Here is an 18203-nt window from a genome sequence, read left to right as displayed (position 1 = left end):
CAGGTTTACACACACTGCAGCAGGGATTTTGGCCCACTCCTCCATACAGACCTTCTCCAAATCCTTCAGGTTTCGGGGCTATCGCTGGGCAATACGGACTTTCAGCTCCCTCCAAAGATTTTCTATTGGGTTCAGGTCTGGAGACTGGCTAGGCCACTCCAGGACCTTGAGATGCTTCTTACGGAGCCACTCCTTAGTTGCCCTGGCTATGTGTTTTGGGTCGTTGTCATGCTGGAAGACCCAGCCACTTACTGAGGGAAGGAGGTTGTTGGCCAAAATCTCACGATACATGGCCCCATCCATCCTCCCCTCAATACGGTGCAGTCATCCTGTCCGCTTTGCAGAAAAGCATCCCCAAAGAATGATGTTTCCACCTCCATGCTTCACGGTTGGGATGGTGTCCTTGGGGTTGTACTCATCCTTCTTCTTCCTCCAAACACGGCGAGTGGAGTTTAGACTAAAAAACTATATTTTTGTCTCAACAGACCACATTACCTTCTCCCATTCCTCCTCTGGATCATCCAGATGGTCATTGGCAAACTTCAGACGGGCCTGGACATGTGCTGGCTTGAGCAGGGGGACCTTGCGTGCGCTGCAGGAATTTAATCCATGACGGCGTAGTGTGTTACTAATGGTTTTCTTTGAGACTGTGGTCCCAGCTCTCTTCAGGTCGTTGACCAGGTCCTGCCGTGTAGTTCTGGGCTGATCCCTCACCTTCCTCATGATCATTGATGCCCCACGAGGTGAGATCTTGCATGGAGCCCCAGACCGAGGGTGATTGACCGTCATCTTGAACTTCTTCCATTTTCTAATAATTGCGCCAACAGTTGTTGCCTTCTCACCAAGCTGCTTGCCTATTGTCCTGTAGCCCATCCCAGCCTTGTGCAGGTCTACAATTTTATCCCTGATGTCCTTACACAGCTCTCTGGTCTTGGCCATTGTGGAGAGGTTGGAGTCTGTTTGATTGAGTGTGTGGACAGGTGTCTTTTATACAGGTAAGGAGTTCAAACGTGCAGTTAATACAGGTAATGAGTGGAGAACAGGAGGGCTTCTTAAAGAAAAACTAACAGGTCTGTGAGAGCCGGAATTCTTACTGGTTGGTAGGTGATCAAATACTTATGTCATGCAACAAAAAGGAATTGGTGTAGCCTGGTATATACTGTATATATGCCATTTCTGCCCCATGCAACATTGCACAAGACCAACTTTTATATGTGACTTGTTGCTGTAACTGCTAAAGTATTGAAGAGTCGCTCTAGTCAAATGATGGAGCAGAATCAGATGAGACATTTTTAGAGTAAGATTATGTTTATTGACAAACACGGGCACCCGGGGGAAAGTCTTGATTAAAGCGATGAATTGTTCCTCCCAAGAATTGTGCCTCGCGCAGACATTTTATAACTAAAATGACATCAGGATTGGCCTTACACGGATTGGTCTTCACATCATTAATAAACATAAAACATCTGGAATCAACCTGTCACTGTAACAGGTTTTGAGTTTCAAATGGGGCGGCAGGTAGCCTAGCAGTTAAGTTCATTGGGCCAGTAATCAAAAGGTTGCGGGTTCGAATCTCCCGAACTGGCAAATCTGCCATTCTGCCCTTAGCAGTTAACCCCCGACAACAACTGCTCCCCAGGCGCTGATGATGTCAATTAAGGCAGCCCCCTGCATCTCTCTGAGTCAGAGGTGTTGGGTTAAATGCGGAAGACACATTTCATTTCAATGCATTTAGTTGTGCAACTGACTAGGTATCCCCTTTCCCCATTACAGCATGTTTACATCAATTTTACCTTGGACAAAAGATAAGTCTCTCACAGTTGAGGTGTACATATGATAAAAATTACAGACCTCTACATGCTTTGTAAGTAGGAAAACCTGCAAAATCGGCAGTGTATCAAATTCTTGTTCTCCCCACTGTATGTTGAGCACTTGTTGGCTACTTTTCCTTCAATCTACGGTCCAACTCATCCCAAACCATCTCAATTGGGTTGAGGTCGGTGGATTGTGGAGGCCAGGTCATCTGATGAAGCATTCCATCACTCTTCTTCTTGGTCAAATAGCCCTTACACAGCCTGGAGGTGTGTTACAGGTCATTGTCCATTTGAAAAACAAAATGATAGTCCCACTAAGCGCAAACCAGATGGGATGGCATATCGCTGCAGAATGCTGTGGTAGCCATGCTGATTAAGTGTGTCTTCAATTCTAAATAAATTCACTGACAGTGTCACCAGCAAAGCACCTCCACCCCATCACACCTCCTCCTCCATGCTTCACGGTGGAAACCACACATACGAAGATCATCCGTTCCCCTACTCTCCGTCTCACAAAAAAATCTCCAATTTGGACTCCAGACCAAAGGACACATTTCCACCGGTCTAATGTCCATTGCTCGTGTTTCTTGGCCCAAGCAAGTCTCTTCTTCTTATTGGTGTCCTTTAGTAGTGGTTTCTTTGCAGCAATTCGACCATGAAGGCCTGATTCACGCAGTCTCCTCTGAACAGTTGATGTTGAGATGTGTCTGTTACTTGAACTCTGAAGCATTTATTTGGGCTGCAATTTCTGAGGCGGTCCTCATGAGAGCCAGTTTCATCATAGAACTTGATGGTTTTTGCGACTGCACTTGAAGAAACTTTCAAAGTTCTTGAAATGTTCCGCATTGACTGACCTTCACATCTTAAAGTAAGTCCATGATTCCATGAAACAGAGTATGTTGCAGTCCCTGATGTCTCTCTGGAAGGAGAACCTCGCCCTGAGCTCGTCTACTTTATTGTTCAGAGACTGAACATTAGCGAGTAATATACTTGGAAGCGGTGTATGGTGTGTCTGCCTCCTGAGTCGGACTAGTCCACTCGGAATACCTCTTCTCCACCGGCAGCGTCTTGGAGCAGCCTCTGGGATAAGTTCAATTGCCCTGGGGGGTACGAAGAAAGGATCCAATTCGGGAAAGTCGTATTCCTGGTCGTAATGCTGGTGGGTTACTGCCGCTCTGATATCCAAAAGTTATTTCCGGCTGTATGTAATAACAGAAAAAACATTCTGGGCTAATAATGTAACAAATAACACACAAAAAAACGAAATACTGCAAAGTTGCTTAGGAGCTAGAAGCAGAGCTGCCATGTCTGTTGGTGCACATCTTACCATCACTGGTGACGGTTTTAATACTCACCACTGCATCCTGTATCAAAAGGTTGGCTGGTCCTGTAGATCAATTCGTTATTCCCTTTTTGTTTACAAAGCCCTGCTACAGAAACTACCTAGCTTCATTGTGTTGATAGAAACAGCTGGACGTAATGTCACACCAACAACAAAAAAACTACAGTGGCGGATAAAAATGTTTGAAGTGTTTCCATTACCCATTTACAGAAATTGCACATTAATAAATTCATGTTTCAGGTAGCCCGCGAAAGCAAACATGGATAGAATGCAATAATTGACTAATATTTGTCATATTTAAATAATTATCATATAGCCAAGGTCCATTGTCTGTGCCATGGTGAAACTTGCACTCCTGTTGATCTAAAATAATTGGATTGTGAAACTTGCCAGCCAACCAGAAAAGCAAGGCGAAGCAATTAATGCATTCTTGAAAGTCAGGACAACCCTTGTACTACAAATATATTTTTTAATAGTATATATTTTACAAACAGTAGACGTGGAGTTTAGTTACGTGATCACGTGCCCCGCGTACCTTCAAAAGTATTCGGCAAACAATTTGTTACAAACATAGTTTCCATCATTTGTCACAATGAAGTTTGACAAAATAAAAATCCACCTTTGTCAAAAGGATAAAAATATCAATCTTTAGAAAATGTCTCATATCTGCCATTTCCATTACACATGTTGCAATTTATTTTTGGTGCCTACAGTCGTGGTCAAAAGTTTTGAGAATGACACAGGTATTGGTCTTCAGAAAGTTTGCTGCTTCAGTGTTGATATATTTTTGTCAGATGTTACTATGGTATACTGAAGTATAATTACAAGCATTCCATAAGTGTCAAAGGCATTTATTGACAATTACATTAAGTTTATGCAAAGAGTCAATATTTGCAGTGTTGACCCTTCTTTTTCCAAGACCTCTGCAATCCGCCATGGCATGCTGTCAATTAACTTCTGGGCCACATCCTGACTGATGGCAGCCCATTCTTGCATAATCAATGCTTGGAGTTTGTCAGAATTTGTGGGTTTTTGTTTGTCCACCCGCCTCTTGAGGATCGACCACAAGTTCTCAATGGGATTAAGGTCTGGGGAGTTTCCTGGCCATGGACCCAAAATGTCGATGTTTTGTTCCCCGAGCCACTTAGTTATCACTTTTGCCTTATGGCAAGGTGCTCCATCATGCTGGAAAAGCCATTGGTCATCACCAAACTGTTCTTGGATGGTTGGGAGAAGTTGCTCTTGGAGGATGTGTTGGTACCATTCTTTATTCATGGCTGTGTTCTTAGGCAAAATTGTGAGTGAGCCCACTCCCTTGGCTGAGAAGCAACCCCACACATGAATGGTCTCAGGATGCTTTACTGTTAGCATGACACAGGACTGATGGTAGCGCTCACCTTGTCTTCTCCAGACAAGGAGTTTTCCGGATGCCCCAAACAATCAGAAAGGGGATTCATCAGAGAAAATGACTTTGCCGCAGTCCTCAGCAGTCCAAGCCCTGTACCTTTTGCAGAATATCAGTCTGTCCCTGATGTTTTTCCTGGAGAGAAGTGGCTTCTTTGCTGCCCTTCTTGACACCAGGCCATCCTCCAAAAGTCTTCGCCTCACTGTGCGTGCAGATGCACTCACACCTGCCTGCTGCCATTCCTGAGCAAGCTCTGCACTGGTGGTGCCCCGATCCCGCAGCTGAATCAACTTTAGGAGACAGTCCTGGCGCTTGCTGGACTTTCTTGGGCGCCCTGACGCCTTCTTCACAACAATTGAACCTCTCTCCTTGAAGTTCTTGATGATCCGATAAATGGTTGATTTAGGTGCAATCTTACTAGCAGCAATATCCTTGCCTGTGAATCCCTTTTTGTGCAAAGCAATGATGACGGCACGTGTTTCCTTGCAGGTAACCATGGTTAACAGAGGAAGAACAATGATTTCAAGCACCACCCTCCTTTTAAAGCTTCCAGTCTGTTATTCTAACTCAATCAGCATGACAGAGTGATCTCCAGCCTTGTCCTCGTCAACACTCTTACCTGTGTTAACGAGAGAATCACTGACATGATGGCAGCTGGTCCTTTTGTGGCAGGGCTGAAATGCAGTGGAAATGTTTTGGGGGGATTAAGTTCATTTTCATGGCAAAGAGGGACTTTGCAATTAATTGCAATTCATCTGATCACGCTTCATTACATTCTGGAGTATATGCAAATTGCCATCATCAAAACTGAGGCAGCAGATTTTGTGAAAATTAGAATTTGTGTCATTCTCAAAACTTTTGACCACGACTGTATAGTTGCTTTAGCCAGGCAAGTCATTAGCTAGGTTTTCACCAATTTGCGACAGATTTTCATGGGAATATTCTCAAATCTGCATAAAACAACATAGGGATTTTCCCATCAGTTTTCCATCAAATTGACTTTTTGCTGATAAAAGGCTGTGCGTGATGACGCAGTGCACATAAAAAATACTTTTGCTGTTACATTTCCATGTACCGAATGAAAAATACAAGTTAAATGGGTTTCCATCGCATTTTCAACTGATGGTTTTGTCACAAAAACTGTTGCGTTATATAGCAGATTTTTAATGAATTTATTTGCAAATTATGGTGGAAAATAAGTATTTGGTCACCTACAAACAAGCAAGATTTCTGGCTCTCACAGACCTGTAACTTCTTCTTTAAGAGGCTCCTCTGTCCTCCACTCGTTACCTGTATTAATGGCACCTGTTTGAACTTGTTATCAGTATAAAAGACACCTGTCCACAACCTCAAACAGTCACACTCCAAACTCCACTATGGCCAAGACCAAAGAGCTGTCAAAGGACACCAGAAACAAAATTGTAGACCTGCACCAGGCTGGGAAGACTGAATCTGTAATAGGTAAGCAGCTTGGTTTGAAGAAATCAACTGTGGGAGCAATTATTAGGAAATGGAAGACATACAAGACCACTGATAATCTCCCTTGATCTGGGGCTCCACGCAAGATCTCACCCTGTGGGGTCAAAATGATCACAAGAACGGTGAGCAAAAATCCCAGAACCACACGAGGGGACCTAGTGAATGACCTGCAGAGAGCTGGGACCAAAGTAACAAAGCCTACCATCAGTAACACACTACGCCGCCAGGGACTCAAATCCTGCAGTGCCAGACGTGTCCCCCTGCTTAAGCCAGTACATGTCCAGGCCCGTCTGAAGTTTGCTAGAGTACATTTGGATGATCCAGAAGAGGATTGGGAGAATGTCATATGGTCAGATGAAACCAAAATAGAACTTTTTGGTAAAAACTCAACTCGTCGTGTTTGGAGGACAAAGAATGCTGAGTTGCATCCAAAGAACACCATACCTACTGTGAAGCATGGGGGTGGAAACATCATGCTTTGGGGCTGTTTTTCTGCAAAGGGACCAGGACGACTGATCCGTGTAAAGGAAAGAATGAATGGGGCCATGTATCGTGAGATTTTGAGTGAAAACCTCCTTTCATCAGCAAGGGCATTGAAGATGAAACGTGGCTGGGTCTTTCAGCATGACAATGATCCCAAACACACCGCCCGGGCAACGAAGGAGTGGCTTCGTAAGAAGCATTTCAAGGTCCTGGAGTGGCCTAGCCAGTCTCCAGATCTCAACCCCATAGAAAATCTTTGGAGGGAGTTGAAAGTCTGTTGCCCAGCGACAGCCCCAAAACATCACTGCTCTAGAGGAGATCTGCATGGAGGAATGGGCCAAAATACCAGCAACAGTGTGTGAAAACCTTGTGAAGACTTACAGAAAACGTTTGACCTGTGTCATGGCCAACAAAGGGTATATAACAAAGTATTGAGAAACTTTTGTTATTGACCAAATACTTATTTTCCACCATAATTTGCAAATAAATTCATAAAAAATCCTACAATGTGATTTTCTTTTCTCATTGTCTGTCATAGTTGACGTGTACCTATGATGAAAATTACAGGCCTCTCTCATCTTTTTAAGTGGGAGAACTTGCACAATTGGTGGCTGACTAAATACTTTTTTTCCCCCACTGTACATGAAATAATGGATAAGAGCGATATTAGTTGTATTTGTCAAACGGCAGCCACCCTCGATATTTATTGGAAAGTAGCATCAAGCTCATCACCGTGCACATTCACCACCCTCTGAAATTCATAATTTAGTTCATCTGTAGCCTAAACTGCATGCTTTCCTGAGTCATAGTGGGAGGACCACACAACATATCGTGGCGTGACTCCCAAGTTTACTTCGATAGGATGGTTATTATATCATTATTTGCGCATAAAGGCATTTCCACCGCCATTTCTCGCATTATTAATTTTACCGACACAAAACGGTCCTACCATGTCGAACGAAAAAAATTGTCTGTTGGCAATCATACAATTGTGTCCATCAACCCGGTTGTGACTTTTTTTTAAGCGCCAGGTAGCCTAATTCATCCGCATGAAATTGTTGGATGGAAACGTGGTTAGAGACATGATTAGAACAGGTTTTCATTCTCCACAAGATGGGGCTATGATCACACTCAACAAGTAAGCACATGGGGACCATGTTAGTGATTCCAGAACCACCGGAGCCATTAGAAAAAAGCCTGACAGAAGACTCATTTCTAACTTTTATTTTTCAAGATCAAAGGTTAATATAAGTAATTTTTACTATTAAAAGTACTAATTTAGATACCAACATTGTTACACATGTAAACAATGCTATTGTGGTTATTAAAATGCAACACGACTGACAAGTTAAATACAATTAGTTAACTCACGTGGTCATGTCGTCTTCAATGTCAAAGTAAAACATTGTACCTGATTAAGCAATAAATAGCTGTCAGTAATTTCAAATATAAAAGGGTAGGCTGTCCAGTTAAGAGAACATAGTATGTACCAAACTCTCATTTTCCAACAAAAGCTAATCAATTATCCTACCATTCCAAACCTATGCCTAACACATCTAAAGTGTCATGTGCATTATTACTTTATTGCCAATAGGAAAATCAATGGAGTAAACCATCACCTTCAATGGCTACTGTAGACTTTGCCAAATGTACAAACTAGTCCAGTACACACAGGTAATGATCCCTTACATGACACTTTTTCCTGAGTTTCTCTACTTGGCCATTAGAACATATTGTGCGTATGTAGTAATCTAAAACATCCACGTGAACAATAACTTATTCTAAACACCCATGTTAACAAAAACGTAATCTCGATACCCCCACAACAATAGATCTGTATTAACAAATGAACACAAAAAAAGTGCATCAACAATATAAAACCTTCCAATGTTCCTTCAGGCCAAAAAGGGGACACAAAAAAATAAAATAAGAAGAGGACATATTCCACTAAACAAGGAACCACATTTAGCTATTGAGCCTGTGTCAGTGTAGTGAGCTAACATACACAGCGTGAACTTCATAAAGTGAATATAACTCGTAAAAACATTTCATACGGAGTCTGTCGATCCAAAAAGCACACTCAAGTCTACTTGTGTTGATGCTATGAAAATACATATCACCATCATCTTTTTTTTAAGGTCATACATTCGTTACATATTTATCAGTATTTGATTACCTTATCCTACACATATCCCTCGTCTGCCGATGTAAACTAGTACGTAGGCTTTTCGTCATACACTCAAATTAGTTAAACAAAAATAAAACATTTAAAAAGGGAAAAAACTACAGATAAACATGATCGGCACTATCAATCACCTTTGAGTCTGAGACAAAATGTACTGAGTATGTGTGGTTGGTCTCGTCTTCTTCACTACCCCTCTTTCTTGACGCGTCCTTTGAAGGCATCCATAAAGTTGAATGCTCCCAGGTACAGCCCCAGCAGATTCCCAGTCTTAAAGGGTAAAATCCTGTGAAGATGAGAACAGCAGTCAATTAGGCTAAATATTAGCAATGATCACTGCAATGCACAACTTAAAGCCTATTATGAGAACAAACTACAGTGTCTGGAATTGAAAGAGTCAGAATGACTTCATTAGAACAAAAGTACAGCAAGTCATTTATTCTGTTATATAGGCAAACTGGTAATCACAGTGGGAATAAATTAAATCTCAATTAAAAACGACTGAGGAAAATCCAATAAATTATTCAGAGCATAATCAATGCTGTTTGAATGTCTTCCAGTCCAGGAACAAAACTTATTTCAAAAGGGCATGATAACACCATAACTGAACTACTAAAGATGTTAATAATATGAGAAGCCATTTCATGTCTTAATCATTCAGTCTAATTGGTGGTGAGTGATTAAATCTACTGTATTAGTCATGGGTGTATTGTGTTGTATTCAGCATGAAGCCAACAACTCACTCTCAAAAGGCCTCAATGAACGAAAGTAGCCATGCAAATCGCTTCTAATTAAGACTTACCCACCAGAACCTGGCCAAATTTCCAAAAGTGTTCTACCACACCTGTCTCAAAGACATTTCCATTACACAAAAAGGCTTTGGCGTAGATTGAAATGTTGAGGTTGCATATCATTAGTCAACTGCAGTGCAAATCAGGTGTAGGTCTGAATAAATAAATCGATGTCGTCTCCAGATAGTCTTGCTGCCCACTCAACCAGGTGCTGCTTTATCAGCGACTGATCCGTAATTGGCATCAATGCATAAGTAAGGTCTGGGTAAGTGTTTACCGGTACTTGCAAGCCTTAATGGAGATAAAGACAAGGTGTTGTGAATGATATCACATTGTCTGGAATGCTTGGCAACCCAGCTCAATTAAGTTGGACTGTGTGCAGGGAAAAACCATCTGTGTCCCTCCTCTCTCTGACTATCTATAAGACACGAGCACCATTAAGGGGACAATTTATATGCTAGGTTCACCAAGGTCGATGACCATGTTAAAACGTTTCTGTTACACATGGCGATTTAACGGCAGAATCTCAGGTTGACCCATTGGCCTTAGTCCAGTCACCTATGGCCTGTGACCATGTTGGTCTTTCCCTTAAAAAAAGGTCCAATGCAGCCATTTTTATCTCAATATTAAATAAGTACCTTACTTTCATTGTTTCAATTAAAATTGTCAAAAATAAACAAATTGCTTGTTAGCAAAGAGCAATTTCTCAAGCAGGAATTTAGCTAGGACCGTCGAAGTGGTGCAAGTAGGGAGGGGAAAACTGAAAACTAGCAGTTATTGGCAGAGGTTTGGAACTCTTATTGGTCCCTGCTAAATGGCATATTACTATTATTAACTAATTTACCGCCCGGTGTTGTCACCAAGCAGGCAAAAACTCCATCCCACTAAAAGAGGCTGAAATTTCAGGCGGTCTTTTCAAACCGCTCTTACATACAAAATAAATAAATGAAAGCAAAACATGAGGGCGGTCAAGTGCACTTGATGTAAATGCTGGTTAAAAAAATAGTGGTTTTACCAACTGTTCCATTTGCTTTGTTAAACGAGATGCCACTCCACTGCTTCAAACATTGTTGATCGCTGTCATTAAGGGTGAAATTGTCTGTGGTCATGAAGCCAATTCTAGTCTATTGTATTGACGCCATTAATACATAGCCTACATTCCAATGTAGATTTAATTCCATGGCCTGTTCATTGCTTCAAACTAATGTTCAAAATCAAAGACAGTCAATGTTGCAACTTAAAATGTAAATTTCAATGAATAGCCTGCATTGCTAAACTTCAGGAACCTGTCGCCATTTCATTAAGGAGGGGGGGGGGGGATAGCCTTTTGATCTGTGACCACAGATAGAGGGTAAACTCAAACTACCCACTTTTTACCCTCCTTTGCCGAGTATTGTTATTTGCATTAGATATACATAGGCTGCTACAGTCTGATGTATACTCTCCTTCAACCTTGCCAAAAGAGAAATGCACACTACTTACAGGAGGTGGCGGCACCTCTTAAACCCTCACAAAAGAAGCCAGAAAGCCCAATGTCATCAACAGGAAGTTAGTAGCCATCCTCCCTCGAACGTGGTAGTAGGTATAGAAAAATGGCAACAGTAGTCTTTTGGAACCAAAGAACAGTTTAAATTGGTTTGTATTTATCACTACTGAACATTTTGAAATACCGAATATATACTAGTGGCACACTTTTAGTCAAAAGATAGATGGAGCACCAATTCGCTGGCCTCGAGTTTGAATCATGGAGAGAGATTCCATTGGTCCTTGAGCAAAACCCCCACCCATGTTACCGCACAGAAAGTAAAAGGTCTACTGGGATTGGTTAGTGGGCTTGGCACGTCCACTTTATCGTCAACACCAATCCATTCATTTTAATTGAGGTTGGATGCCAACCATTCATTTTCTGGCGGGAAAAAACCCCTTCTCTAGTGTTTTTTACTGCAACTCTTTTGTTCAAGTAACGTTACAGCTTTCCTTCTCATGTTATGATTCAGACAATTGTCATAGCTAATGCAAACTTTCATAACTTACTATTGTCGGTCTTTAATGTTTGCTCAAACAGTAACACGTTAAGCTAGCAAAGTAAACTCAATTAAGTACATGCTAAACGTAGTTCTTTAGCCTATGTCATTATGAATCGCACAATTATTCATTAAAATTGTTCTCTGCAATATTACTTTTAGACATGGCATAGCCCTGTTTGTTTCTGTTCACCTCTCACAAGGAAGCTAAATATCTTAGGGTTTCACTGGGAAAGAAGATGCTTTAAGTTAAAAGGGAGCAGGTAATTTGGCCTAATTTGTATCTCTGATCCACCCTCATTTTTTAACTGTTAGTGTAATTAACTTGCCTGATGTGAAAGTCAGTGTTTTGCGGGATAATTCATGCCTCTACATTATTATTCACTGGTCTAGACAATTGGGAGACGGCACAGTATGAAAAATGTATGTACTCACTAACTTTAAGTCGCTCTGGATAAGAGTGTCTGCTAAATGACTCACATGTCAATGTAGTTATTCTGCACATGGTCAAATACATGTCCATATTATATGCCTATAGGCTATTATAGTTATTTTTGTTTAGTCTGCATGATTATTTTGTACTTGATTTAATTTAGTCTAATTTTTGTATATTTACAATGTCACTTATTTGATTCCTTTACTATGTCACTTTTGTTGCCATTTCACTGTGTGAGAAGCCTGTCAATAAAAAATACAATTTGATGACTAAATGTATTTGTCACCTGTTGATCCAGGGAACCAGGACCTCCTCATCTGATATCTTGCACATACATAATCATTTTCAATACTTGTAAATACTTATAGGAAATCAAACCTTTTTTCAAAGGGACATGGCATCCAATGCATCTCAAATAATACATATATATAAAAATAAGTGGCGAAAGGGAGTAGAGGCATGCCGCTGGCTTGACGCTGAAAAAGCGGTTTGCCTCCGACTGGCAGCTGTAGTGTCGCCGGTCGGGAGAAGGGCGGGTGGGCTGTGTAAGGAAAACAGCATATCGCGGGTGCCCCATGAATGAGGCGATGAGCAAAAAAGCTGTCGGTCTGGCTAAGAGACATTGAAGACTCATACTAACAGGCTAGTTTGGGGTCAGGAACAGTAAAGCCAAGCCCCAAAGGACTCAATGTAACATCTAGGGCAGATACTAACCATTGAAATACTTGAATCTACTTTAGGCAGTGAGGCAGGCTAGAGAACTAGACTGAGGGCACCCTACATGGGCAATTGTAGAGGAAACAGACGTTGTCACCAGTGGGTATGACTAGACTGTGCAGTTTGAACATGTAACCATTTCTGAGTGTTGGAATGGAGTGACAATGCGTTGTGTGTGTTTGTGCAGCAGATCTCTCAGTGAGTGAGGCAGTGTGAAAAATAGAAAAAAACATTTTATTTCCATAAGGAAGAGAGAGTAAGAACATGAAGGGATACTCACTTCTTCATGCCCATGAGAAGATACATGCTCTTTGGGAGCAGAAGGTAGACCTGGTCAGTTAAAATGGCCTCAATGATCTTCTTTGCTACGTAGTCTGGATCCAGGACAGGCACCAAGAGAGGCCACCTGTGGGGGGTGGGAGTCATTTCACATACTAGTGCATCTGGTCGATAGGGCGGCAGGTAGCCTAGCAGTTAGAGCATTGGGCCTGTAACCAAATGGTCCCTGGTTCGAACACCCGAGCCAACAAGGTGAAAAAAATAAACAGTCTGTCAATTAAACAAGGCACATAACCCTAATTTTCACCAGGGGCACCATACTACTATGGCTGACCCTGTAAAACAACACATTTCACTGCACCTATCCAGTGTATGTGACAATAAAACAACTTCCATAGTAAGCATTTCTTCTTGTGTACAGTAAGTAATTCTGTTTGTTGTTGAAAGTGATACTGTATACCCTCATAATATAAACATAACTCATTATATAAACCAGCAATGTTGACTAGCAACATTGAGTAACTATCAGCCCACAAATGAAAAAAAGTGTATAAACATATGTAATGTGACCCTTGACCTTCATAGTGTGTGTATTGTGACAATAAGGATATAAATATGGCAACTTTCAATGAAATCCTGTAAAGCACCTATTATGGCTGATAACTTACTTAGAATTGCAGCCATCGAACATGCCAGTGTTGATGAAGTGTGGACACACGATAGTAGTCTTGACTCCATCCTTCCCCGTAGCCAGCAGCTCCAGAGCCACAGACTCAGCAAAGCCAATAGCAGCAAACTTGCTGGCACAGTAATCTATCAGGAGAGAAATGCATGTATTGGCATACTGTAGAGCAGGTTAAACAAAAGACTCAAATCAAATTGTATTCATCACATGCTTCGTAAACAACAGGTGTGGACTAACAGTGAAATGCTTACTTACAGGCCCTTCCCAACAACGCAGAGAGAAAGAAAAGAGAAGTAAAACACCCCAACATAGACCATATAAAACGGGTCTCCACATCAAGATAAATGTCAACTAAACTGTGAAATTGCATTGTCCCATTTTCTGTACCCCAGTCAGTCTATGGAAAAGACCCTTCAACTACAGTACATGAACAAGTTAAAAATGACATTTTTTCACCCATTCAAGGTTGATTGATAACAGCTATCGATCAGCTCTACGGTAGGTCTCTTGATTGCGTAATGTTGTGCCCAGAGTTTAAGACAAAGGCAATGTTCTGCACTACGGCTATGGGGTGCGTAGGCTTTTGTTTTTGCCCTGCACCAACACACCGGATTTAGTCCGTCGTTAAAACATTGATTAGCTGTCAGGTGTCTTGGTGCTGACTGGAACAAAAGCCTACACACCCTGTCGCTCTCCAGGACCAGTATTGAGGAACATTGGAGTAAGTCATGCACACAGGCATAGTAAGTGGTTTACCTGCTAGTCCATTGACACCAATCATACCCGCCGTACTAGCAATACTGACCAGGTGACCATGGTTGTTGGCAGTCATCGCTGGGAGGAAGGCTTTATATGTCTAGAGAAAAAAATAATAATCAGGAGAACTTGCACAATGAAATACAACTTTCAGTTTGCTACAGAGCTGAGTTCATTTGAGGGGGTGTGGGTGAAATTGCTACTACAAAAGGACATACACTACCAGTCAAAAGTTTGGACACACCTCCTCATTCAAGGGTTTTTCTTTATTTGTATTATTGTAGAATAGTGAAGACATCAAAACTACACAATAACACATACGGAATAATGTAGTAACCCCCTCCCCAAAAAGGGTTAAACTAATCAAAATATATTTTATATTTGAGATTCTTCAAAGTAGCCACCCTTTGCCTTGATGACAGCTTTTCACACTTGGCATTCTCTCAACCAGCTTCATGGGGTAGTAACATGGAATGCATTTCAATTAACAGGTGTGCCTTGTTAAAAGTTAATTTGTGGAATTTCTTTCCTTCTTAATGTGTTTGAGCCAATCAGTAGTGTTGTGACAAGGTAGGGGGGGTATACAGAAGATAGCCCTATTTGGTAAAATACCAAGTCCATATTATGGCAAGAACAGCTCAAATAAGCAAAGAGAAACGACAGTCCATTACTTTAAGACATGAAGGTCAGCCAATATGGAAAATTAAGAACTTTGAACGTTTCTTCAAGTGCAGTCGCAAAAACCATCATGCACAATGATGAAACTGGCTCTCATGAGGACCACTACAGGAATGGAAGACCCAGAGTTAACTCTGCTGCAGAGGATAAGTTCATTAGAGTTACCAGCCTCAGAAATTGCAGTCCAAAAAATGCTTCAGAGTTAAAGTCACATACACATCTCAATATCAACTGTTCAGATGGGACTGTGTGACTCAGGCCTTCATGGTCGAATTGCTGCAAAGAAACCACTAAAGGACGCCAATAAGAAGATGAGACCTGCTTGGGCCAAGAAACACGAGCAATGGTCATTAGACTGATGGAAATTTGTCCTTTGGTCTGGAGTCCAAATTGGAGATTTTTGGTTGTGAGACGCAGTGTGGATAAACGGATGATCTCCGCATGTGTAGTTCCCACCGTAAAGCATGGAGGTGGTGGTGTTATGGTGTGGGTGTGCTTTACTGGTGACACTGTCTGATTTTATAATTCAAGGCACACTTAACTAGCATGGCTACCACAGCATTCTGCAGCGATACGCAATGGTTTGGACTTAGTGGGACTATCATTTGTTTACCCCCAGGCTGTGTAAGGGCTATTTTACCAAGGAGAGTGATGGAGCGCTGCATCATGACCTGGCCTCCACAATCCCCCGACCTCAACCCAATTGAGATGGTTTGGGATGAGTCGGACCGCAGAGTGAAGGAAAAGCAGACAACAAGTGCTAATCATATGTGGGAACTCCTTCAAGACTGTTGGAAAAGCATTCCAGGTGAAGCTGGTTGAGAGAATGCCAAGAGTGTGCAAAGCTGGCATCAAGGCAAAGGGTGGCTATTTGAAGAATCTCAAAATACATTTTGATTTGTTTAACACTTTTTTGGTTACTACATGATTCCATATGTGTTATTTCATAGTTGATGTATTCACTATTATTATACAATGTAGAAAATAGTAAAAAGAAAAGAAAAACCCTTGAATGAGTAGGTGTCCAAACTTTTGACTGGTACTGTAGGTCTACAATGAGGTTAGATTTTCACATTTTTACAAATGTATTGGCTGATTTAGGATAATGCCTTCTCATTTAAATGCCTGCGTTGATAAAGTCAGCTAGTGAGAGAAACCAGACAAGATAGTTTTGTTGATCTCAGTGTAGCAGATGTGAGCTAGTAAGCTCATTATCTCACCCAAAAGTGTGCCATTGTGTTAACTTCAATGGTTTTCTCAATGAGGGCGTCTGGTGCGTCCATGAAATTCCTGCCTGTGACGATGCCTGCGTTGTTTATGAGAACGCTCACATCCCCCACCTCTCTCTTGACCTGAACAAAAACATGTTTAAAACATTTGTTAACATTCAGCACACCAAGTACTTCACATTTTTAATTAACAGACATTTTTGTTTCCTATATCCTGGCAGCCCTGTGTTGTGGTGACGAGGATCTTATGTGATATAGTTTTGTACTTCTGGACATGGATAACAAGTTAATCAGGCAATGGATCCTTATGCGTGACAGTTTAAAACAGGTTTTAACAGTTGAGCAACAAACTGAATAGCATGTAAGGACATTCATGTGGCTTTCCCTTCCCTCTCAGCAACAATCAACATTTACTAAACAGCAACTCCACCTCGCTTTGAATTCTCACAATTTACCTGGTGCACAATGCATTAGCAGAATAAGGTAAAGTTGGCTTTGACAGACAGTGTGTGTGTGGGGGGGGGATTTGGTGAACCTCCATTTCAACAGTAGTATAATGAAAAAGTAACTTGCATAAGGCAAAGCCTGCAATTACTGGTTAATGGAGACTTGATAGACCATAAAGCTTGGTGAGAATTACTCACCAAGGGCTAATATCAGTGCAGGCTTTTCCCAAAAAAAGCAGCAACACCAATTTAACTAAGTACAGTCTTGATTAAAGACTAGTTGATTAGAATCAGGTGGCTTACCTGGTCAGCTACTCTGTAGACTTCAGCCTTGTTACTGCAGTCACACAGGTAGTGGTGGACCCTAGCTGCCCCTTTCTCCTTCACTAATCTTGCAGTCTCCTTCATGCCCTCCTGGTTGACATCCCACAGAACCAGAGAGACGCCCAGGGGGGCAAACTTTTCTGCCATGAGCCGGCCAATGCCGCTGCCCGCTCCCGTGATAAGGACGATTTCCCCGGTGACATCTTTCTTCTTGAGTGGGATGAACAGTCTGACAAACGCCTCTATGTTGTAATAGATGGACATTACAATCAACTGAAGGGTTTCCAGGAGGAAATTCATTTTGTTGACCCCTGGAAAGACGGTTGTCACAATGTAAAGTTAATTTGTTTGTAATCCTTGGAGATCCTAATAAACAATACGCCTAGCGAATAGATTGCAGATGAGCGTTTTATAGCCTACAATAAATTTAGCAGTTTAGTGTTCTGCTTTTGTAGTTGGCAAATGTATTTCTAACATAGGATCAAATCTTTGATCTAAACATAGATTTAAACTGATAATACGTAGACTAGACTACTCAAATCAGCCAACAATTTTTAATTCGGTGATGTAATCAAACATCCGTGGTACACCGAATGAATGGACAGCGCGAAAAAAAAGTCAACCTAATTTCAGTGTTTCATAAAGTATCAAAATGTAACCGACGCAAACTTACCTCAATAGAAAATCAACTTCAACCTTCGATATTTTGTAACAGCTATCGCCTCCTTTCAACACTGGGGTTCTTTAATCGACCTTTGCACTCAGTGTCGAGGCGCGCAGTAATCAAAGCAACAACAACAAAATATTATTTATTCACTTAGCAAATATTGGGTTTACCTGCACTTTCAGCATGGTTCCTCCTACTTTTCCCCTCTGCAAATCACGGAGGCCTGTCTACTTCCCTGGATTTGTGCTGGAGCATGGCTAATTAATGTCACATGACACCTAATCAACGCTCGAGCTCTAACCTGGAACGCCCTGCTGGAAATTCCAGCTTGACCAGCTCAAACTGGTGACAGTTTTTTTTCCAGTATGACCAGCTCATGCTTGAGTTTGGAACGTGGTAGCAGGTAGATCCATACTCAACAGGTAGACCCAAGGTTTTTTCTTTACGCTTTCAACTTAAAACTGTT

The 18203-nt window shown here is 41.5% G+C and overlaps 1 protein-coding gene across 1 annotated transcript; it reads right to left on the bottom strand.

The window, feature by feature from the left end:
* Positions 1-7732: 7732 nt before the first annotated feature.
* Positions 7733-17851, bottom strand: LOC311098786 (epidermal retinol dehydrogenase 2-like). The gene is made up of 7 exons (XM_084139351.1): positions 17744-17851; positions 17050-17381; positions 16292-16423; positions 14394-14493; positions 13621-13765; positions 12954-13079; positions 7733-8991 (listed from the first exon to the last, which is right to left on the bottom strand). The coding sequence occupies exons 2-7, from the start codon at positions 17368-17370 to the stop codon at positions 8895-8897; spliced, it is 921 nt and encodes a 306-aa protein (XP_083995477.1). The 5' UTR covers positions 17371-17381; positions 17744-17851; the 3' UTR covers positions 7733-8894.
* Positions 17852-18203: the final 352 nt, after the last annotated feature.

This window comes from Coregonus lavaretus, assembly GCF_964263955.1.
Source record: "Coregonus lavaretus genome assembly, chromosome: 23".
In the NCBI taxonomy this organism is placed as follows: Eukaryota; Metazoa; Chordata; class Actinopteri; order Salmoniformes; family Salmonidae; genus Coregonus; species Coregonus lavaretus.
The sequence above is the reverse complement of the archived record's forward strand: the minus strand, read 5'-3'. Positions and strand labels throughout refer to the sequence as shown.